The 25,089-nt window shown below is 38.9% G+C and overlaps 1 protein-coding gene across 3 annotated transcripts; it reads left to right on the forward strand.

The window, feature by feature from the left end:
- The first annotated feature begins 887 nt into the window (after positions 1–887).
- On the forward strand, positions 888–25,087 carry FBXW2 (F-box and WD repeat domain containing 2). Of its 3 annotated transcripts, none has more exons than XM_036239049.1 (8): positions 888–979; positions 1,097–1,484; positions 5,627–6,136; positions 14,138–14,332; positions 16,387–16,520; positions 18,821–18,907; positions 19,536–19,705; positions 23,902–25,087. In XM_036239049.1, the coding sequence occupies exons 2-8, from the start codon at positions 1,475–1,477 to the stop codon at positions 24,188–24,190; spliced, it is 1,395 nt and encodes a 464-aa protein (XP_036094942.1). In that variant the 5' UTR covers positions 888–979; positions 1,097–1,474; the 3' UTR covers positions 24,191–25,087. The 3 variants fall into 3 exon arrangements, with proteins under 3 accessions (XP_036094942.1, XP_016011446.1, XP_016011448.1); XM_016155960.2 differs by having other exon boundaries at positions 1,097–1,205; XM_016155962.2 differs by having other exon boundaries at positions 1,097–1,205; positions 5,719–6,136.
- The last annotated feature ends 2 nt before the right edge of the window (positions 25,088–25,089 follow it).

Raw genomic sequence — 25,089 nt, forward strand, 5'->3', positions numbered from 1 at the left:
TTCTCATGCCAGGCTATATTTCTTCTTTTTCTTTTTACATTTGAATTTACTATTTGTTATTCACAGCAGTTTTTGTAATTATTTGGCTGAGAATAGCTCATCTAATCTAAAGTTGTCTATGTTTTCTCAACAATCATTACTAAGGCTTGGAAATTTTTGCAAAGTGGGAGAATCTAACCTCAAAAACCATTCAAATGAATGAATTTTTACATATATTAATCTAACAATTAAATAGGACTTATAGATAATTAAACACAATTTTCTTTTTTTTTAGAGCCATAGTTTGCTCCTGAATCTCTCCTCTGGGCTTAAATGTAGATAATTTGGTTTCTTTGTCCATAAGAGATTCAAACAATATTGTCTCTGGGGCAGCTCCATCTGGTATTTTCAGTTTGAGTCATCAAACTTCTACCGCATTTGGTTTGAGACTTTGCTGCAAATATATAGGGGTGCTTGGGCTTCTTGATTACCTTAGTGTACTGCCTTTCCTTTTATAGAAGTTATCTGATCTGTGTACCCACGTCTTCTTAAATTTTCTTATAATGTGCTTTTTGTTCACTAAATCTACCCTCTAGAACAGTGTTTGGGATATAATAGGTGCTCAATAGTTTGTTTGACTTTAGACAAGTCTTTTAACTTCTCCCTCTCCTCCATAAAGTGAGGATAAGAAAAAGTGTTGCAGAGTTGGAGCAAGTTCAGATTGGATAAGGGACATAAATGTGCTGGACATATTCGGATACACAGGTAAGGTTTGGCTCAGGCACCGAAAGGCTAGGCGTCGTGAGGGTCCAGATGCGCATGCTCCGCCTCCTTCTGCACCCTCCTCTGCGCTCCCGCTTCCCCCCTCGAGGCGGGGGCCGGAAGTGCAGCCTCGACCGCTGGGCGCCGCGGGCGGAGGGACGCGCGGAGATGACGCAAGCAGCACCGGAAGCCGCTCCCCGGTGAGGCTGCGGACCCGGAGCGGCGCCCGCTGGTCCAGGTCTGTTCTGTATATGAGGCGGGGCGGGGCCGGGCCGGGCCGGGGAGGGGGCTCTTAGGCACCCGCGTCTTTGCTGACACATCGCGCCTCGGGCCGTTTGTCCTCTTCTCCCTGCAGGCGCCATGGCTGCGGAGCGGACCCGGCCGCTGCGAGGCTCTGGCGGCCCGAGAGCGCCTAGTCGGTGTGAGCCCCGCGCGAAGTCCCGGGCCCCGGGGCTCTCGCTCAGGTCAGTGCCGCGCGGAACACGGCTCCGGGAGCAGGGGACCTGGGAGCGACGGACGGGTTTAAGGGCCCTGGAGTTGATGTTAGAGATGGGAAAATCGAGTCTCGGAGTTACTGCCTCCTAGTGCCTCAGTTTCCTTAGCTACGAAATGAGTTAACAGTGATGCCCTAGGGCTGCCTTGAGTTTGAAAGATGACGAAGTGTGGAGCGGTGGTTTATGAAGTACAAGCGCTGTACTAATGTGAGGGACTGCGCCATAGTTGTGCGTTTGTCATGGAAACAGGTGTGTATGTGGGGCGCTGCTTGAAATGAAGATAACAGTATTAATGCTAAATAACAGTGATTACTCGCGTTTCTGGTAGGCTTACCAGTTGTCGGGTACGGTGCTGAACGCTTTACATACATTATCTTATATACAAAAACCCTTGTAGATAATGCCGTTAGTGGTTGCAACTCAGTTTTACAAGTGGGGAAAAGGGGCTTGAGATGGGTGAAGTTATTTGCCCAGGGTCACCTGGCAACAAGTGGAGTTGCAGAGGCCTTATTTTATAAACACTATTTGTATTCTTAGAAAGCTTATTAAAATTCATCTTAAAACTAAAGGTGGTTATTAAGTAGTATATTCATATGTTTTAAATAGCCTCTTAGGCCTGTTCCGCAGCTCTTCAGTTTTCTCTGGATGCAACCATTGTTACCACCTTTTTGAAAAGATAGTCTGTGTATATGTAAGTTTATGTGTGTATATGTGTGTGTACACACACGCGCGCGCGCGCACATACACACACTTTTTCAAAGCCTCTGTACTCTAACTGCTGGTTATGCTTGATAAGAGGGAAGATGAAGCCTCTCTCCAACAACAAATGTCTCTTGATTAGGCCAGGTCTTGGTGGAGGAGAGGAAAATGCATTCACAGTGTTTTATCCAGAATGTTATATCTCTAATAAGACCTAGAGGCATAGGTTTGATTTGGTTTGAGGAGGGTAGGGCTGGGCAAGATGTTGAGCCTGCGGCTTCCTATAAGACCCTAGAAAGTCACTCTGCTTCTTGGGCCGTAAATTTCCTCGTTTAATAGTTAAGGGAGTAGTACCAATGCCATAAGATTGTGAAAATCAAATGGGTAATGTCTATGAGTAGTAGACTTTTAAACCAATACAAATGTGAGAGTTGCCTAAGGGAACATAAGGAGTTAATGGCAGAACCAGAGACCAACCTCAGGTCTCCTTTCTCCCAATTTAGCAGTCTTTTCATCACATCACCCATTTCAAAGCTTTGCGATTGTTATTATTGAAGGCAGGGGGACAGATTTAATGTTTAGTCTGAAGTGGGGGGAATAAAGGCAAGACAACACGAGTGTGGATAGAGCGGAAAGAAAAGGGACATAGTGGGAAATTGTAGCTTCAAGTCAGGAACTGCTCTTAAATATAAAATGAAACACCCAGTAAATTTGAGGCTTTGAGTTTTTCTTCCACATATCTTAAGCCTATTTTAAGGGATATTACTGGTCATGTCCCTTCCAGCCTCAGGATCACTAAAAGCTTTCCCGCCAGGTATTTATAGTAATAAAACTAGCAAAAAGTGCCATCTGAGTTACCCCAGACTGGGCACTGTGCTAAGCATGTCCCTGTTATATTTCTGACTCTCACCACCTTCAATGTGAGTGAAAGCTTCCATTTACAGATGACAAAACTAAAGCTTAGAGTTGAATATGTCCATGATCACATAGGAAGTGGCTGAATTAGTAAAAGATTTGACTGACTCCAAAGCATTTTTATTTACCTCATTCTGCATCTTTATCCAACTGTCCTTGACTGTTCCCAGTAATGAGCAGGTTACCACTCTGGAGGCAGCTATTCCATTATCGGAAAGCTCCGATGATTTAAAACCTCCTCCTTATGTTGAATTGAAATCCTGCTTCCTGAAGTTTTCCCCTTGGGACCTTGTGCTGCCAGTTCATAATATTCCTAGAAGCTCTCTAAAAGAGTTCAGTTTAGACCTGTGCACTTAAGAAAGTTCTCTCCAAAGTCTAGTTGATTTTTTTGGAAAAATAAAAACTGGTGTTTTAAATTGTGCATTCCGCAGAATTAACAGAGCCTGCTCTATTAAAATAAAGATGCCTTTTTTATGACAGTCAGAGGTGAAGAGCTGGAAAACAGCCTCCCGTAAGGGTTTCAGTATCTTAAAGATCAATCTCTAATATAAGAGTTAGGAAAAGAAATTCTTAGGAGTGAAGAGGATATATACATCTCAGAAATGGCTGGATTTTTTAAAAGGTGTTCACCAGAAAGCTTGTCCCTTTATCTTCTGTGATATCAGGGACATTAATTGGTATGCTGTAGGGTGTCTCTTATTTGTTTGTGAATGGTGGGAGCCTGCTGATGTTTTCACAGGTTGACACCCTGATACTATGTATTATAAATTTGATTTGTGGCCATTTAACAGTTCAGCTTACATAAATAAACATTTCTATGATGGATGTGTGGCATACTGTGTTATAGGAAGTTCCCCACGCTTTTCACTGTAAAAAGTGATCCCTGGGCAGATGTTTTTGGTATATGTTTTAAATTGGCCTATTTTGTGACATTGTGTGACTGTCCACCAAAAGGATTGTTTTGTCTTGCTGTGAATGATTTTTTTTCCCCAGAAATGTTATAGGTAGAAGGTTGTTAGAATTCAGAAAGGAGAGGCTTGTTATCTTGTGTTAAGTTGGTAAAACTTTGGGTGAACTGATTATTTTTTGGCAGCCAGTTGAATACTTAATAAATCCTACCTAGCCCAAACCTGGAGGCTTCAAGTGTATTATTTTAAAGTTCATTTGTTGTTCCAAAAAACTAAAGTATATCATGTGGTTGGGAAGGTTGCATGCTTCTACTGCTTTTTGCCCAGTAACATTCTTGCCAAATTTGATATTGGGGAAATTAATTAAAATGGTTTTTATTCACCTTGCATTAACAAAATTGGAAAATGAGATCTGGCTTTTTGTGTAGACCTGCTCTAAGTGACATATGTAGAAAGGGATTATTTTTCTCTTCCACATTAATTTGTACATTTTAAAAAGTAGTATGATAGTCTGGTGGGAAACTGATCAGTTTTTTTCTTTTTTTTTTAATTATGGAAATGTTTAAACCTATGAAAATGAAGAATAAACCTCCATTACCCAGCACTAACATCTATCTATCAACATATGCCCAATATTGGAAAAGATGGTTTTTTACTGATTTGCTTTATTTTTTCTTCCCTTTCCATTAGTTTAGTCCCCACTGTTAAGAGGGTGTTAACGCTCTGATACTACATAATGCTGGATATTTGTAAACATTTTTTATTCCAATCAGCCCTAGAGCAATTTGTCATTTTCCTAAGGGAGAAGGTGGTATAATCAGATAGGCAGAGTGCCCCTAGATCTTATCACCAGGTCGTGATGCTCATGGTTGTAGTAGACTTCAGAGACAGCTTCTTGTGGTCAGGAAAGTACAAATCTTGAGATCTCTGGCCTCATCTCTTCTGCTGCTATTTTAGTAGCTCTGTTGACTATAGGCAAATTACTTCTGTGACCTGTAACTTCCTTATCTGCAAAATAGAGATGACGATACCTGTGTTTTGGTATTTTGTAAGCATCAGGATTACTAATTTGTCTTATTTGTTCAGGCTTCCAGGACCCACATGACTCTCTCTGGGGCACATGGTTAAGAGTTGTCACTAGCGCATATGAAGCTTATAAAAACAGACCGTGTATGGCCAAATAAGGCCTTTGGTAATTCATGTTCTAACAGGCAGTGCCATAAAGGAAGTGGAAGAACCAGAATACCCGAGCCATATAACTTGTTAAATCTGCTTATTTTTCTTCCCCAAACCTTTACACCTGAACATCTATTGACAAAGACAGTAGTCAGTTCTGTGATTTTGGTAATAAGGTCAGGTTGTACATACCATGATAAGTAATGTTTTAGGTTATTGCTCCAGATTTGCTTCCTGATTTTTACTTCGTGGTACTTATCTCTGTGATTTTAGTGCCCAAATAGAATATATTAAGGAAATTGTGTTGTGATGGTTTTGATGGAGGAAGGGTGTTTTACATAGAATACGCTATTTCATAATGAATGAATACATTGTAAATCTTACTGTGAAAATGCATGTAGCATGTGCTAGACTTCAAGAGAAGCAAGTCTATACACCAACATAAGTTTCATTGACTTATGTTTTGGAGATTGTGATTTGTTAAAAAATGTTTTTTCAAATGTATTTTTTGTGTGTGTGCATGTAAAAATGTTAGATAAATATAGTGTATTAACTGTAAAATTGTAATGTAGTAATTAAACATAAAGTTGTAATGTCAAGTTTTTACACGAATTTTTAATACTTCATTTGTTAGCAGTCTTGCTTGAACGGTCTTTTTGAGCAGAACTAATACAATATTTTGATGTGCCACAGGTAAATTTTTCCATAACCTTATGGAGAGAAAGGACTTTGAGACATGGCTTGATAACATTTCTGTTACATTTCTTTCTCTGACGGACTTGCAGAAAAATGAAACTCTGGATCACCTGATTAGTCTGAGTGGGGCAGTCCAGCTCAGGCATCTCTCCAATAACCTGGAGACTCTCCTCAAGCGGGACTTCCTCAAACTCCTGCCCCTGGAGCTCAGTTTTTATTTGTTAAAATGGCTCGATCCTCAGACTTTACTCACATGCTGCCTCGTCTCTAAACAGTGGAATAAGGTGATAAGTGCCTGTACAGAGGTGTGGCAGACTGCGTGTAAAAATTTGGGCTGGCAGATAGATGATTCTGTTCAGGACGCTTTGCACTGGAAGAAGGTTTATTTGAAGGCAATTTTGAGAATGAAGCAACTGGAGGACCATGAAGCCTTTGAGACCTCATCATTAATTGGACACAGTGCCAGAGTGTATGCACTTTACTACAAAGATGGACTTCTCTGTACAGGTAAGAGACCCCGGAACAGTTTATTCAATTTTTGCATTTCATAGGATATAATCTTACAAGTAGAACAAACTACTCCTCAGACTTGAGAATGGCAGGTATTAATTACGTGAGATATCTGTGATGGAATCCCCCACCCGACCCCCTTGCCCCAAATCCTCTTTTCGTCTAGAAAAGCCGATCATATTTATAAAATTTTACAAGAAGAAAGCTTCAGAATTTTTTAAAAAATGATATAAATCAGAACGCTGTAACTACTTTTTTTCTGTGCTTTTCTTCCATGTATAGTCTTCCAATTTGGTTAACTTTTATTTATTTATTTTTTGGTCAGCACTGATTTTTGGGAAAAACCAGTGAAAGAGTAGGTGTCTAGTCCAAGCAAGTAGTTAGATCATCTTGGAAAAATTTCTTAACCACTCCATGTTTGTTTCTTTGTCTATAAAATATGGGAAGGGAGGTATTTCTTTCTTGCTCTGAAATCCTGTGGTTCTAAGAATTGGAAGAGTTTAGGCATTGGAATGAGGACAGTTGGATATTTTAAAACTAGGCAATTAAATAACTATATAACAGATATAATCATTGAAGTTTAGAATTATGTATGTCTTCCAATTATAATGGGTTTGTGTTTGTACATATCATTATAATCAGTGCCTATGTTTTAGGCAATACATTTTGACAGGCATGGTAAATAATTCTTAGGCAATGTTTCGAATGGTTCTAGGTCGTTCTTATCAATGATACAAATGCCTGTTCACTTCCATTGTATATAATATATAGGGATACTCTGTGTTCATTCTTCATCCAAGATAATTTCTGATAAATATATGATTATTACCTAAACTATGTAGACACCATTTTTAATATGATATACTGTTTCTTTGTGTGAATATATCATTATTTAGCTATTTCCATATTAATGCATATTCAGGTTATTTCTATTTTTATGAATATTTTTGTTTGCATTGTTGTTCTTCTCTTGAATTATTTATTTGGGGCAGAAGCCTCAAACTAGAGACTAGAGTCACCAGATCCAGAAATATAAATGATTTTAAAGCTCTTCTTAGTATCCTTTCCAGATAGAGTGGATTGATGCCATACCTACAGCAAAGTCTTAAATAACCTGCTTTTCTCTCAGAGTCCTATTTTGTATTTGAAGAGTTAAGAGATATATTATTTCTCATGATTGTTTTCACACTGCATTTCTCTATTCATCGAGGATATATGTTTTTTCATGTGGTGCTATAGTCTCTAAAATACTACACATTTTGCTATTTAAAATGTTAAATTTAAGGCATTTCATGGTTTCGTCTGTCATCCTGAAGTTACTGCATGCTTACATTATTTTCCCTGACAATAAGCATGATTATTGGAACGACATCATCTGTTCTTCTATGCGTTGACATACTTTCCCAGTTGTGGTGATGGCTTTCATGTCTTTTTCGCCTCAGATCAACCACGAGTATTTAGAAAAACTTTTTTTAAAGATTAAGATGCAGTATTACCTTTGAGCTTGTTGCTCATTCGTAAATACTGGCAGTTGACTAATTTTCAGAACCATCTGTAGCTTTTTAAAAATTTCTCATCAAACTTTACTTTTGAAATACAATAATATCTCAATTACTTGGAGAACTGAATGGGATACATTCACCGAATTTTTAAGTACCCAGAAAGTATCTACAATAACTGGACCCAACCTTGCATTTTAAGGTTATTCTCTAGGTGGGTCTGTATGTTCTGTTTATTCTGATTAAATTAATCAGGTTTGCATCATCAGGTTTGAAAATAATACTTTGTCTATTGAAAATGGTCCAAAGCATTAGTTAAGTTTTTTAATACAGCATTCCTGGGACTGTTACTAGTGAGAGAAGTATTTTTTATAGAATTATATAGACATATCTCATTCTGTTGAGCTATACTATATTGTGCTTCACCGATATTATGTTCTTTTACAAATTGAAGGTAAGATCCTCTACCAGTAAAAAGATTATGACTTGCCGAAGGTTCAGATGATGGTTAGCAGTTTTGAGCAGTATTTTTTAATTAAAGTATGTATTTTGTTTTTTTTTAAACACAATGCCGTTACACACTCAATAGACTATAGAATAATGTAAACATAATTATTATATGCACTGGGAAACCAAGAAATTCATGTGCCTCACTTTATTGTGATAATCACTTTATTGCAGACTATCTCAGAAGTATGCTTGTACAAGTATTTGTGTCATTTTGTTACTTAAGAACTTGTATTTTTCACTGTGGTTGAATTGTGAAATTCTGAATTTGGCTGTAAGTTTACAGTGACTCTCAGATTAGCCTCTTGAACAAACAAGAAAATAGTTTTGCCAAAATGATTGATGGCTAATGCTAAATTTAACATGGTATAGATTGAATAGGGTAGTTAATCTGCTTATTTCTGAAATGATAAGAAAGGAACCTGTTGTGCTTTGTGCTGTTCCATAGATGTTTATTTATAAAATGCCTCTGCGTGAAAGACAATGTGAGGACATACGTAGATGAATCAGAGCAGAGAGCATATGCACTGGGATCAGGAAGGTAACCTGGTTAAGTAAACGTCTGCACGTGGGCTGTGGCAAACATCTGCCCTTCCAGCGAGGGTGGTGAATTATTGCCATGTGGGATTCACTGTAGTGAATTATTGCCATGTGGCATTCAGGCTCCGAGTCGTCAGATATGGCTTTTTAAGAGAAACCTCAAATCTAGATTTTTGTAAACTATCCTGATTTTCTTTAAAGTGCTGCTTTTTAAGTATTATTCACATTTGAAAAATATGGTAGGTCATAATCAACCTGGAAGCTGCCATATTGTGACCTCTGGCTTATAGTCAAATAAAAACAAGAACTATAAAAGAGGTATGATCAAATGATATAGTCGAATTGTATAGTTGTTCAGAAGAAGGAGTAGTTTCTTGAGCAGTGTTTCTGTTGAATCTTGGAGAATGGGTTGACTTCAGGGAGATGAGATTCCAAGTAAAGGCATTCCAGTAGGAAGATAGCACCAGCAAAGGTATGGACAGGGCTAAGTGTGGCACATGGAGGAGGAAAATAAAATTCGTTATCGCTGAACTCTTAGGATACAAGTAGGGACTCTGTAAGAGACCCTTAGAATATAATTTGAAGAATTATATTTGTGTTGTGAAAGCCTCGAATGCTGGGAACATGAGTTTGGACAGTTTTCTGTAAGCAGTAAGAAAAACATGAAAGGTCCTCTTTTTATAACATTTTACAGTATTCTCTGATCTTGAAGTAAAATTCATAGAAATAATTTTTGTATACATATGCATATTTTAAAAATCAATGTAATGCCTAAACTCTGATCAAAGGAGAAATAAGAGGACTATAATTTAAAGTAACGTTAAACACGTGCTCAAGCATAGCTATGCTGGATGACAGTAATGTAATCAGAAGTTTGCACCAGTGTGTGCCACACTGAACACGGTAGCTATAAATGCAGAACGTTTGTGTCGCACATACCATCAGTGATGTGATTTCTTCAGTGGTGAAAAACTCTTATCAAATTCCCAACAAAGCAAAGTCCACTTTCCTCAATTTACCTGTTAGTTACAGTCTTAGAAAATTTCAAATAAACTGCAAATATGTTTTGTAAAACAGACTTAGGTAACTGAGGATAAGCTTTTCACTTATCAATATCTGACAGAACCTGCAAGAATGTCATGCAAAATACAAGGTAATTCTTTTCGTGCAGTGTCCCGATCACTGCTGTATGTCTAGCAGTCCTCGCCTCTGCTCGGTAATTGCCAGTCATACTACCCTCTCCCAAATCTTTATGACTGTTGAAGCTACCTCTAAGAATTTTTTAAAATGTTCCCTTAGGAGATACTGTTTCTATTGAGACCCTCTGACATGGAGAAAACTGGAGATTCCAAATTAAAGTGTTAGCTTGAGGATAAATAGGCCTAGATTTAGGACCGTATGGGTGGAGATTTTTAAAAGGAGCAGTTGAGTGGAAGAGCAGCCATTGAAATGGAATGGACAGGATTTGGCAACGAATTAGATATGTGGCAAGGAAAAGGGAGATTTCAAAAGTGGCTGAGGTTTCAAGCTCTGTGTATACCTGAGAAGATGGTAGTAATAGGAATAGAAAATGATAGACTAAATGCGAAAGGGTAGATGAAGTTCAATTTGGGATAAACTTAATTCAGTTAGATAAGTAAATGGAGATTCCCACAAGTTTCTGAAAATGCAGGTTTAGAGCTTTGGGGAGTGCTCAGAGCTAGAGGGAGTTAGTCACATCACAGCTGTGACTGTAACTGCGAAATTTTAAAAGGAGATGTAGAGAGGAGGAATAAAGCCTAGGAGCCTTGAAGGGTGTGCTTAGAGAAAGGGGAGACAAAGAAATGTTGCTGATGAAGAGACTTTCAAGAAGGAGAATGAAAATTGCCTGTCTTAAAGAGGCACTGGCAAATGTTTATTTAGTTGGTTTACAGAGTCAGATGCCTCGGAGAGGCAGTTGAGAGCTGCGATCTGATTCTACTAGTTAAATATTTAACTTAGCTTGATACAATATTTACTCCATTTGGGTTCAGCTTATTTTTCTGCTTTTGTAATACAACCATCCTTGTAATTTTTTTATATCAAAATATTGTTTTCATCCTATTTTCTGAATTGAGAGGGCTCCCTTCCCCCCCTTTCATCTAATGAAAAATAGTCTGGATTTACTCAGTCCTCTTTCATTTCTAGGCTGCATTAACAGCCTCTTTGAAAACATTTTGGGCTAGTCATTGATTGCAGCAGTTGGAAATCCATAGAGAAGGATGACATAAAGCCCCAAAGAGCAGAGAATAACGACTCCTAAAGGCTTGACAATTTAAGAGTAGACTTGTACTGTTATAAAAGGGAACTCAGCTCAACCTAATTGTTTCCTGATGTTTCTTTAGGGTATAAAACCAAGTTCTATATAAACTAGTTTAAATAGTTTGGATAATATCTCCCTTTTAAAAAATCAAATTGTGGCAAAAAATATATAAGATTTATTTTAACCATTTTAAGAGTACAGTTTAGTGCCATTAAGTACATTCACATTGTTGTGCAAAAATACCACCACCATCTGTCTGTCTGTCTGTCTGCCGGTCGGTCTATCTATCTATCTATCTATCTATCTATCTATCTATCTATCTATCTATAGAACTGTTTGCATCTTCCCAAACTGAAACTCTATTCGGTAAACACTGACTCCCTATTATAATACTCTTCCCCTCAACTGCTGGCACCACGGTTTTACTTTCTATCTCTGAATTGGACTATTTAGTTACCTCATATGGGTGGAATCTTACAGTATTTGTTCTTTAATGACTGACTTATTTTACTTAGCATAATATCTTCAAGATTCCTCCAGGTCGTAGCATGTGTCAGACTTTTCTTCCTTTTTAAGGCTGAATGTATTCCATTATATGTATAGAACACATGTTGTTTATCCTCTCTCCTAGCTTTTAACTAGCCTTCCTCCAGTTTTGCCCCCTTCAAACCATTTTCTGTGATGCAGCCATAGTGTTCTTTCAGAAATGCAAATGAGGTCATAGTTAGACGTTCTCCTGACGCAGTTCTCCCACCAGACCCTGCCACTATTTCCCAGTCATATGGAACTGCTTTTATAATCAGTGTCCATGTTTTAGACAGTGCATTTTGACAAGCATTGTAAATAGTTCCTAGACAGTTTTCAGAATGGTTCCAAGTAGTTCTTTATGAATTGACCCCAGTGTCTATTCACATATGTTTATGTTACATATAGACATACTTAATAGTAATTTAGAGGGTCTATACCAGGAGTTGGCAAACTATGAACTGTAGGGCCAATGCAGCAGAGTAGAGTAATTCCTAAAGAGACCATATGGCTCAAAAAGCCTAAAATATTTACTGTCTGACCTTTCACTGAAAGTTTTGCTGACTTTTGTCATATTCTGTTCCTTGGCAGAGGAGGTTAACTTATTCTTTAGATTTCAACCAGTTAAAACTTGAAAGTTTTTTTTAAGTTTGAAATCTCTTATTTAAACTACCCTATGCTAAAGCCAAGGTTAAAAGCAAATAAGAGTATAGTTTAGGAGCCAGTCACGCCACCTCCAAAGGCATATTCGTGGAATCCTAGGTGTTGAGAAGCACCGTCGTAAACTCAGTGGAGCTTCGTCTGAGGTGTTTTCTCCTTTTATCCGCTCCTTGTATTTGCTGTGGGCTTTTGTACTGCTCACCACTTACTGTACTGAGCTATTATTGCTTATGTAGCCTTTTTGTCTTCCCAAGTAGACTAAGCACCATGAGAGCAGGAGTCCTGCCTGACATAGAAGTTCTGTAAATATAGGTTGAATGAATGAAAGAAAGCAACCCCGTTTGAATGCTTGCAATAAATCAGAACCAAGGTCAGATAGTATCTAAAATGATTTCTTTTCCTGCTTTAGCTCCCTAGGAATACAGTCATAGAATGCCCACGCTTAAAGATTATCCTGACCTGTGCTGTCCAGTGTTGTAGCCACTACTTAAGGCTTTTGAGCACTCAAAATGTGTGTAGTGCAAACTGAGATGTGAAATGTGAAATACTCATTGGATTTTGAAGACTTAGAATATAAAATGTTTCATTAATTATTTTTGTATTGATTACATGTGAAATGACAATTTGACATTGAATTAAATAAACTATATTGAAATCGCTTTTTACTTTTTCAAGTAAATAATAGAAAAATTTAAACTACCTTTGTGACTTGCATCATATTTCAACTGGACAGCACTATTCTAGGACATTGGTTCTCAAAATATTGCTTATGCATCAGAATTACTTGGCAAGCTTCTAAGATTATTGGAGCCCACCTCAAATATTCTCAGTTCAAATTTCTGAAGGTAGGACCCTGCATGTTTTGATAAAGCTCCTCAGATGGATTCTGAGGTCTTACATACCCACTGAGAACCAGCAACCAAATCCCACCCCTTATTGTATAGAGTGGAAGTGGAGTACCTAAATAGTAAGGTGACAGCAAATAAGTTTTCATTTCAGTGTGCTCTCCCACAAGGTTTGCTCAGGTTAAAATTCATGCTCTACCTCATTCAGAAGTGATAGCTATTTTTTCCATTGTTTGAAGCACTGGCTCTTGACCAACCCTGAAAGGTGGAATTGTGATTAGCTTTATTTAGTCATTTCAGCCTTTTGAAAACTAGTCATGTGGTGCTTTCCTAGAATACTGTATCCTTCTTGTAGTGATGATATTTGTGTCCTCAAAATGTTTTCCAAAGGATAAATTGTGAGATAAGAGTTTATCGCTGGAATTTTTAAACATAATTAAAGCAAACTCCTGAATTGTCACCATGATCAATATAATATTTTCATCAGAGGCAAAAATGAAACCTGCTTTTTTTCTACAGAATCTTTGGAGGCTCTACAAGCTCATTGTTGAATTGTGAATGTCTGGAAATCATTTATCCCTGATTTTCTTAGAGTTTCCTTTACACATTTCAAGGTGGCCCGAGAAATTAGCAGTTAACCTTTGCAGAAAGTTAACCTGTCATCCGAGGCTCCTCTTCGACTAGCCTTAGAGCAGAACATGTTCCAGCAGACAGCTTTACTCCTCAGCGTTCTTTATTTGTTCAGAGTTATTGGGTAATGGACAGGCATGCAAATGTACACATGCAGTCATAGGTAATAGCTATCATTTAAGCTCAAACCAGAGCTCATGATAGTCAGAGATTTATGAAGTTTTTCAAGTGGAAGCACGAAGGTATGCTTTGGTCTCACATTCCTCTGTAACCTGGAAACTTAAGGGAAAAGGACTGCACCAAAAAGCTTGCTTCCGGTCCCTGTGCTGTTAACACCATTAGGTGGTTCTGAGCATTGTGTTACCCTCTCCATGCTTCGGTTTTCTTGGCTAAAAGGTGAAGTGCCAGAGGAGGTGACCACTAAGGTTCTCCTTTAAGAATTCCGTGGGGATTGATTTTCCTTCTTTAGTTATTTGTTTTCTTACTGATCTCACCATTTTTTCTCTTGAAGGGTCAGATGACTTGTCTGCAAAACTATGGGATGTGAGCACAGGACAGTGTGTTTATGGCATCCAGACCCATACTTGTGCAGCGGTGAAGTTTGATGAGCAGAAGCTTGTGACAGGCTCCTTTGACAACACTGTGGCCTGCTGGGAATGGAGTTCCGGAGCCAGGACCCAGCACTTCCGGGGGCACACGGGGGCGGGTGGGTTGCCCTTTTTCAAGGGTTTCTATAGTTTCTTTAACCTCATTCCTTAAAGCCAGAAGCCAAGAATGTGATCCCCTTTTTTGTTTTGTTGTTTTAATTTAACTTGCCTTTCTCCCCTCTTTTTTCTCAGTCACAACAGTTAATCCCTTTATTTAAGTTATTCTTATTTGGAGTTTCCCCCCAAATTTTGCTTTTCCTTGGCCCATTTAAAGACTCGTATATACCCTTATGGTGGGAAGGGGCTGTTCTCTCCTGTTTCATTTATATCTTCTTGAACAGTCAGTCCCCTTTGCTTTTTGTCAGATTTCATATTTCCAAATTGAGTAAGTCCCCCCACTTGTATTCAGTCTACTCTATTTGTAGAATTAGACCTGAAATCCTTTGAAATGATAGTCATTCCCAGATTGTGTGCTCTACATATATTACATCAAATTGGAGCTTGGTAGACAATTGATAACAAGCTACTGCCTGGAGATAAGATGAAAGAAACATACCTGAAAGTTTTTTAATAATTTCACAGCAGCCTTACCTTGCAAGACTTGGTCATTTGATTATAACCTTGAGACCTGGGCTTTGCCCTCTGTGCATTGCACTTTTGAATTTTGTGCAGAAATCATGTTGTTTCCCAGCCTCTCGTGCAGTAGCTCCCTTCTTCCTTTCCCCCATGTACCCACTGCATTAACCCCTGAGAGTCACAGCCTCTGCTCCTAAGCATCACGTGTTATGAGCAGCCTTCCTGGACTCCCTAAACAGGTAGAGTCCCTCCTCTACACGTTTCCCAATGACCAGCATTTCTGTCTTAACACTCATCATACAACTAAGTATGATGATCTTGATTTCCCCAGGCTCTGGGCCCCAAAAGGACAGGGATCCTGCCTGTCTCCTTCACCCTTAGGTCTCAAGTTCTTTGCACTGTACCTGGCACTCACTAATTCTTTGAAGTAAGAGTTTTATTGCTTAAAGCAAATTTTTTCCCCATTTTGTTTGTCATCCTTTACATTTTTCCTCAGTCTGCTATCTGCCATCATTTGTGTGTTGTAGAAATTAATATGTGAAGATACATGGTTTACCATGTAACTAATATTTTAAACCGAGTGTACTATTCCACAGTGTCAAGATATTCACTGACTTCCAGGTGATTTTATAACTGATCCTCTTTGAGAGCCCTGCTCTAAAGTTTCTCCTTGCTGTTTCCTGGACATTGCTGTGGCTTTTCCTAACTCCATGCCTTTGCTGTTCCCTCTACCTGCAGTATTCTCTTTCTTTTCTTGATAAACTCTACTCATCCTTCAGGGCCCATCTCCAATATCGCCTCTTCCCTGAAGTCCTCCCTGATACCCCTGGGCAGAGTTAGTCATTCTCCTTGGTGTTTCCCTAGCAAGAGGTAAACATTTACTTTTTTTGGACTTCCTCCTCCACCCCTCACTTAGACTGAGTTCCTTAAAGAGAAGACCAATGTCTTCATCTCTGGGTCCCCATTGTTCTTTTTAGAGTTTGGCAGACATTTAAAAACAAGTATTTCAAATATTGCTATGTACTCAGGTACTTTTTTAGGTACTAAGGGTATAGCTGTGAAGAAATGCAGACAAGTCTGAGAGAATGGCTTTAGAGATCCTTGTCTGTGTTTTGTTCTCATTACACTGACTTTTCTTGAGTGTGGGTATTGCTTTGCAGCTTAAATTCTGGATATTTGTCTCAGTGCAGATCTGACTAGGGCCAGCTTTGTTCTGTTTCCCCTGGTTTAGTTAAGGTTTGTGTAGTATCAAGCAGGCAGCCCTGGGAACAATGCCATCGTCTCCAACACTGGTTTTGCCTCTCACTTTGAACTAGCACATGTATTATTCCAGGGACTTTCCATCTTTAGAATTGTAAGCAATAATAATAATAATTTTGAAACGGATATATTTTTTATCACAAAATTGCTAGTTGAGTAGCAATTTCTCTGGCTGAGAAATTATAAAATTGGGCAGCTAGGGCGAATAAACACTATTGAACTATTATAAAAGACCTTCAGACAGACATGATTTAACTTTGTGTGTGTCATATGTTAGTGTTTAGTGTCGACTACAATGACGAACTGGATATCTTGGTGAGTGGCTCTGCGGACTTCACTGTGAAAGTATGGGCATTATCTGCTGGGACATGCCTGAACACACTCACTGGGCACACGGAGTGGGTCACCAAGGTAGGAGGACTTACAGAAGAAATCTCCTTAACATTAGGCTTTGTTGGGGATGGGGAGGAGGATGGAAGATGCTGCCTTATACGTGGTGGGTGAGCCATAAGTGTAATCAATGCAACCACAGTGCATGATGGTGTACAACAGTGACCAGCGCCTAAAGGCACTCAGTAAACGTGGATGACTTATGGATGTGGAAAGATGCCTGCAATATAGTAGGTGGGTCGAAGGGGCAAATAAAGCAGATCATACACAAAAACCTGTAGAGTATGATAGCAGTTTTTGGATGTTAGTGCACCAAAATGTTGAAGACGATTATTTCTTGTGGAATTGTATGTGCTTTTTTCCCTTTAGGGTAAGTCTATTTTTTTTTTTTTTTTAATCAGAAAAACAGTTTTTATTTTGAAAAAAATAATCATGAGAAGTAAAAGAATCATTGTACAGGATATTTAAAAGAATGTGATGTTTTCTAATTTTCAAAAAAAGATTGCTGTGAGGATGAAACACAGTATGAATAATGGAAATGCCATGCAGAAACACTCAAATTTACCATGCTATTCTGTGGGGCCGAGGATACAGGAGTGAATTAAACAGACCCAGGCTTGACATGAATATCTGTCTAGTAGGAGAAATAGTTACTAAACAATAAATATACATATAAACATATAATTATAATTCATGTTAAGTGCCATGAAGGAAAAGTGCAGCGTTCTTCAAGAAAGTCTAGGAAGGTATCTAATTTAATTCGTTCAGGGAAAGATTTTTGAGAAGGGACAAAATGTGAAGAACAGATTGGAGGTATCTGTGTAGTGGTGGAGTGATTCAGAGAGTGCAGTGTATGCACAGGCACTGGAGTGGGAAAGGACCTGGTACATTAGGTGATCTAGAAGGCCAGTGGCGCTGTGCTTTTGTTGGGGGTGGTGTGGGAGAGGCGACCATTATATATGACATACTACATCATAAATGTAGGACGAAGCAATTGGCAAGTTTTGTACAAGAAAGGATCTGGTATGAAAGTAACCGCTGAGTGAAAAATTGGTTGGAGTGGGGCAACAATGGATACAGGGTGGCCAGTTAGGGTTTTTCAGTAATCTAAGCAAAAGGTACCCATGGCTGGAACTTGGGTGGCAATAAAGAAAAAGAAAGGCACACGTGAAGGATATGTGTTTAAGATAAATCTAGCCAAACTTTTTGACTCGTGAGGAACAGAGAAGAAAATCAAAGATGAATAGTGGGTTTTAGATTGGGTGGGTGATTATGTCTTTCTGAAATAGGTAGAGGTAAAAGGAGAACATTTTGAGAAGACCAATAATACCACTAACCTGTACACTTAGAAATGGTTAAGATAGCAGATTTTGTTATACATATTTTATCACAATAAACTAATTGGGAAAGATTATTTTTGTATTGGGCACACTGAGATTTAAATAGAAGAGTTATGTAAGACAATTTGGTGTTGTGTTAAGAACAGTAAACTTGAGGCCAAGACATACTGTGATGTCTTAGACAAGTTGTTTCAGGGCTTGAGTTTCATCATTTGCTAAATGTTCCCGGGAATATTAAATCAAATGATGGGGCATACCCAGCAGGGTGCCTGATATTTAGTGACTCTGTCAGTTTCCGTTGAATCTGTAACTCGGGCTTCTTCTGAAGGAGTAAGCCTGGCCTCCCCACTCACTTTGTGCTGATTTATTATAAAAATAACTAGAACCTAATGTTTATTATAGATTACCCTAAGTGCTAATGGAATGCTAGCTTTTATTACATTATTATTCACATTGTTTTATTTCATGTTGATTACAGTTCTGTGCAATAGTAAGTGCTTCATCCCCTATTTTAAAGATGAAGAGACCGAGAAACAAAGAGATGGTTTTACACAAGGTTGCAAAGTCAGTATGTGGCAGATTCTGGTCCTAAGTCCAGCGTTTTTTCCTTTATAATGCACATGCTTATGAAAACCCAGATCATTTGTATATACTTCTTTATCTGTGGGCTTTTTTTTTTCTGTTCCTCACACTTTCTATAAAGTAACATTTTATAATTTAAAAAATCAGTCCTAATGTTTGCTTCTAGACTAAAGCTAAGATTAAATGCTGCCAACATTAGACACTTTTAGATCCTCCTTGTAATTTACATTCTAGTTGTAGTAAAACTCTTCGTAAAGGGTAATTTGGTTATAGAGTTATGGCTCAGCTATTCTAGCATACCATATTATTTCAAGCTTTTTTTATGTTTTAGTTTTTTTAAAACAGGATAGAAATAGTATTAAAAAGATTGTTCTGTAATATGGATGCTTGTATTTCTAGGTAGTTTTGCAGAAGTGTAAAGTCAAGTCTCTCTTGCACAGCCCTGGAGACTACATCCTCTTAAGTGCGGACAAATATGAGATCAAGGTGAGGTTTTTTCCTCCATTATTTTGCCTCATTAAAGAAAAACTGGCAAATATAAGAAAATTAAAATACTGTGGCAGAGGGGTAACCTTTCAAGGGAGGCAGGATTATTTTAATCCATGGTATCTTAAACCCATTGGAAAGAGAATTATTCATTATCTCTATGTTGTAGGCAGTTTCTAACCTTGATTTTTAAATGAAGAAAAGAAAATCCACAGAAAAATATCTTAAATGCATTCTGTTTTCTTAAAATACATATCTTCTATCCACCTCAATTCTTAGATCTGAACTATGAAAACAAACATTTACTTGTATAATAAAATTTGCAAAAAGTGTATGGCACACTTATATACAGTTGTAGTGGAACTTTTAAACTGTTTCATGCGGTAGGCATTATTAACTTTGTTGTGGGGCTGAGGTTCAGAGAGGTTAACTGTTTTACCCAAGATAAGTAACACAGCACATACATAGGGAATTAGAGTTTGAACCCATGCCTCGCAATTGTAAAACTTGTGGTCTTTCTAGTTTACTTCACTTTATATCTGAATTCAGCAAACAAAAACTACAGTAAGGACAAGTTCTTCTATAGTGATGTGATCTGTCATCTTTCCTAATTTTCCTTTATCTGTAGATTTGGCCAATTGGGAGAGAAATCAACTGCAAGTGCTTAAAGACATTGTCTGTCTCTGAGGATAGAAGTATCTGCCTGCAGCCAAGACTTCATTTTGATGGCAAATACATCGTCTGTAGTTCAGCATTGGGCCTCTACCAGTGGGACTTTGCCAGTTATGATATTCTCAGGTAGTGTTTCCTTGGGCCTTTACAGTCTATTGCAGTTTCTTTATTTTTTTGTTGTAGTTTAATAGTGAAGACAAGCCTAAATATTTCAATAAACCAGTCAATAACTTGCTTTGGGGAAGTGCTTACATTAGTTATAAACAGAGTTATGTGCTAAAAAACCTCACACATAAAAGTGTTTTAGAGGCAGTAATTAGCAAGAGATATATGCTCGAACCTAGAAGATCTAGGGTCTATTCCCTCCCCTTACTCCAACTCATTTCCCCTTTCAGAATTTTACATAGTTTTCTGGGAAACGAGGGGCTTTGATAAATAGATCTTTCAGATCTCTAGTTCTGATAATTTAAGTTCTACTTTCTAGTCACTTGAAATTCTGCATTGAAGGATCGAGTGGCCTTCTGTGTGTTGAATAGTAGAAAGACAGAGGTGTTTAGAGAAAAACAGGGTTTCTTTCTAGGGAAATGAATAAGAAGAGGTCCGTGGACAAGTATTTTTGGGGTTCACTGCATGCCATGGACTCCTGTAGGAGATGGTGGTCTCTGGTAGCTCATTGGAGGCTGATGGATGCCGTGCTTCAGTTTTCTCACCTGCAGAGTGAAGATTAAGTGAAATGTCTGTAATGAGGACCTAGCACAGGACCTGGCAGATCTTTGTTACTAATAGCTCAGAGAAGCTATATATAAAGAAACCTGTTTGAATTTGTTCAAACTACTGTACCTCACACTTACTGCACACAGAACTTTTTTTTCCTTTTTTTTTTTTTTTTTTTTTTTTTGAGAAGCAGCTATTACTGGCTCACAGAATTAGTATTCTATAGCATGGTTCAGGAAATGCTGGCTTGGGGGAATACAGAAACTTGAACATTCTCTTCACTGTGTTTATGCATGGCTGTTTGAGGTCCACTTGTATGGGATTTGAACATACTAGCCAACAGGACTTTGGTGGGCCCCGTCTCTCTGGTCATAAAGTTACAACCCCATTTATGTCTCCCTGGATTCACACCTACATTTCTAACCAGTTAGGTTTCCAAGCTATCTATGCTTTGAGGAAAAGAAACTAGAACAGATCCTGGAAAATATTATTAGTTCAAGCTCTTCATATTCTAGATGGGGAGACTGAAGCCAAGAGAGTGTAGGGGACTTGCCCAACATTCCACAGCTCACCCTAGTACAGCGTCCATCCACCCATCCACTCATCCACCCATCCACCCACCCATCCATCCATCCATCCATCCATCCATCCATCCATCCATCCGTCCGTCCATCCATCCATGGATGTCCCTGGGTGGATCATCCAGCAGACATATGCTTCAGGTACCAGCAAGCCAGAGAGAAGGAGCTTTTGAAAGAACTTGATACTTCACAAAGAAAAAAATTCAAGTAGTCACCATGGGAAATCAAATGTTTTACAGTTTAGTATCATTTTTGTTTGATTTAAAATTTGAGAGGGAAGGATGCAAAGGCAAGGTAGGTAGAGGTTTCTTAATCTTTTTAATGTTTAGTCTCTATAGGTTTTAATTTGCCCCTGCATCTACCTTTCTCCTGTGTGCTTCTACTCAGAATATGGAGTGTAGAGAGAGTCCAGTGTCCCAGAAGAAGGTTCTAATAGTTTTTGGTATTTGGGTTCACTAATTTTAAGCAACAAACCTACAAGATTGTTTGCTGTTAGAAAGTGCTAGGTTCAGATTTTGCTTTGAAAAGAGGCTATTTTATCTCTTGTTTCCAACCCCCCACTCCTACCCCAAACACAAATAAACCAGCTTTTTTTGAAATCTTAGTTTATGACCTCAGGTGCTAGGACCAGGTAGGGCTACTTATGTTTTGAAGCTAATTGAAAAGAAGCAAAGCACAAATGGGAGGCAGCATGTTTCTCAATATATCTAAGATATGATGCAATGTCTTGAGCTTGGTTTTCTCAGTACAACAGGCAGGGTTATTTAGGCTCAAGGGCCCAGAATGCACAGCATTAGAATTTTCACAATTCTAATGTAACCTAAAGGGGCTGTGAGCTTGTCAAGACCTGTATCCTACTCTGCAACATATTTGTGCCTCAGTCTTTGAGTCAGTTCATCTTTACCCGGCTTAAGTCCTATTCCCTAGCCACTCATTTTTCTAAGTTTCTGGTTATTTCCTGCTTTGCATTGATAATGTGGGACTTACTGGACTTCTTGCTGTTTTTCCCAGTTTCCTTCAGATCTCTTTTATAGGAATTTTTATTTGTCTGTGTTCATTGTACCACCACTCTGTTCACTAGCAGATAATTATTGAGCACTACCTGTGTGTTAAGCATTGTGATGTACACCGGGAACCAGCAGAGATACTTTCCAAACGTGTGTAAATTACTAGCCAGCAGTAATTACATTACATTAAATAGTACATTACATAAAGATGTTTTAATGATTGGGATAATCGAAACATAGTATGGACTACTTTGAGGTCCCACCTAGTTTGAGGAGTAAGGGAAAGAGATTTGAGGAAGAGATTTGGGCTGAGCTTTAAAGGATAAGTATGCATTAACTCAGTGCCAGGGGTGGATATGTAGTGAGGAGCATCGTAGACTGAGACGCCAGTCTGTTCAAAGACTGAAAAGAGTCTGGCGCATTTGAGGAACTGACAGAAGGCCAGTGTGGCTGGAGATGTGAGTTCAATAGAGAGCAGTAGGTTTTAAAAGTTTAAAAGAAGCGGTAATAGGATGAGATTTTAGTGTGAGGTTAACTGATTGAAAGGGGCCAGAGTAGATGTGGGGAGACCAATTGAAAACTGTTGGCAGTAGTGCAGGCAAAAGGTGATGTCTTGGATCAGAGTAGTGGCAATTCAGATAGTAGCGAATAAATTAGAGGAAAATTTAGGAGGTAGAATCAGTAGACCTTGGCGATTGAATGTATGGCTTGAGTAAGGAGGAGAGTTGGACGGTTGCCATGTTTCCTAGCCTGAGCAACTGGTTGAATGAGCAACCAAGGAAATAAAGACGAGAAACAGGTTTAGCTAATAAGTTCAGTTTTGGACAGGCCCGGTGTGAGGAACAGGTCTTCACTACAAATACCCTCCCTTCCTCACGTCAAACTGAAATCTACTTCTGTATAACTCTTTCCCTTGGACCCTCGTTCTCTCTTCTAGAGCTCGTAACATCTGGCCTCACACATTCTTCACTATTTAAAGGTGATGGTCATGTCTGGTTCCCTGTCCTTGCCAGTACTTTTCCTCCCTCTCTCAGCTGATCTCCTTTAGCTGTTGCTTGCTTTTCCTGGTTACCAGGCCCTGCCATTCTGGTTAACCTCCTGGACATACACTAGTTGGTACTGTCCTTGTTAAAGCAGTCTAACCTGGCCTCTAACGGAGCCCGAACTTACTGTCACAGAGCAGAATTTGTATATCCCTTGTCTTGTAGCTCTTTTACTGGTACCTCCAAAGAGGACGTTAGTTTTTTTTGTTAACCTTTTACCTCACTGAGTATGCAGACAACAGACTTAAGTTTTTTTCATTTGCACTGTTGTTGTCTCATTTTGTACCTTTGTCATTCATGTTTTGGGAACTACCTACCTGAAGGTCAAGGCTGTCCTTCCAACTTCCCTAGTTTTCTTTAACAATTGCTTATGAATCTGTTATTAATAAGCATTTCTGAATTATTTGGGAAACTTTTAATATTTTCAGCCTTTACTATTTTAGGGGGAAATCTGTATTTGCTGCCTGCTGCATAGAGTAGCACTTGAGTCACTTGTTCTTCAGTCTTTGTTCTGGGAGGATCCCCTAGACTAGTATTCTAGGATTTAATGAATAAATCTTTTTACCTAGTGGTAAGAGTTGAATCTTACATTCCTATTCTAACTGGTAATCCTTAGCCAAAAGGTTTACCCTGTCTGGACTTCAGTGTTTATGTCTCAGAAATGAGAATGGTAAATGAGATAATCCGTAAGATCCTTGCAGCTTGGGTGGGTATTTTGTGCTTTTATAAATGTTCAGCAAATACTGCCTTTCTCTTTACATGCCTGTGTTATCATCATCATGAAGGCTTTTCCTCTCCCCACTTTTAAAAGTCGACTGAGCTTTTTGTCTTTATATTTTTCTTTTTATCAAAAACTTTAACTCTATAAATCGGTTTCAATTTCATATTGGTTTTAAATGTCTCCAGAAAAGATTACAGTAGCATAAACAAAAGCAAAGCTGCCTTCTGGTTCATATTTGTTAACTCTCCTCCCTTAGGGTCATCAAGACTCCAGAGATAGCAAACTTGGCCTTGCTTGGCTTTGGAGATGTCTTTGCCCTGCTGTTTGACAACCGCTACCTGTATATCATGGACTTGCGGACAGAGAGCCTGATTAGCCGCTGGCCCCTGCCAGAGTACAGGAAATCAAAGAGAGGCTCCAGCTTCCTGGCAGGCGAAGCCTCCTGGTTGAATGGACTGGATGGGCACAATGACACGGGCTTGGTCTTTGCCACCAGCATGCCTGACCACAGTATTCACCTGGTGTTGTGGAAGGAGCACGGCTGACACCACGAGCTACCACCGCTGACTTGACTTTGGGTGCCGGGGCTGCGGGTGTTGAGTGCAACCTCTGTGGCAGCCGACTGCATGAACCAAAGTTCTCACCTAATGGTATCATCACGCAGTGCACAATCATTTATCTATGTTTGCCAGGGGCCAGGGCTCGGGGTGGGGGAGGGCTCGTTTTATTGACATACAACGCAGCATGCTAACGGGGTACACATTGACTTCATTTGTACTTAGTTATGTTGGTCAGTATAAGACGATGCATTTTGGGTTCATCTTTCTTGAATATTGGTTTTAAGTAAAGAAATTTAAATGGTTCGTTAATCTGCTGATTGGTTGCCTATGAAAACACACTCAGTCTATCATTAAAGCTTTTTACCATTGCCTTTTTTCTTTTGAAGTTGAAGCAAAGGTGCTACGATGTTTTACAGCAACTTTTCTCACGAGGCTTCGCTTTTTTAACAACTAGTGTTACTAAGACCGCCGAGCCCTGTGACATTCATAAACTTGCCACCAAATACTAGTTCCAAAGAAAACTGTGTCTCCTAGTACAAATTCAGTTCTACATATCGGTTGTTTGTAATGCATTCTAAACCCTCGTTCGTGGCAAAGTCGAGGTCGGCCGTGTTTCAGATGTGAGGGAGTTCTGAAGTTTTTGTTTCCATCGGAGCAGGCTGGTCCTCTGTCCCCCACAGCCTGTGTGACTTCATGGAGGTGACGTGTATTAGAGCACTGAGGTGGAAGATTGAAGACCGACTCTGTTACCTAGGAAATCTGTGACCTCAGGCATATTCCTTCTCTGGGCCCCATTTTCCTTGTCTGTATAGCTAGTTGTTGAGCTGAGTGATTTCTAAGATTCATTCTGATTTTGCTTCTGCTAAAGTGTGCAAAAGTTGATA

Source organism: Rousettus aegyptiacus, unplaced genomic scaffold, assembly GCF_014176215.1.
Source record: "Rousettus aegyptiacus isolate mRouAeg1 unplaced genomic scaffold, mRouAeg1.p scaffold_m13_p_3, whole genome shotgun sequence".
Lineage (NCBI taxonomy): Eukaryota > Metazoa > Chordata > Mammalia > Chiroptera > Pteropodidae > Rousettus > Rousettus aegyptiacus.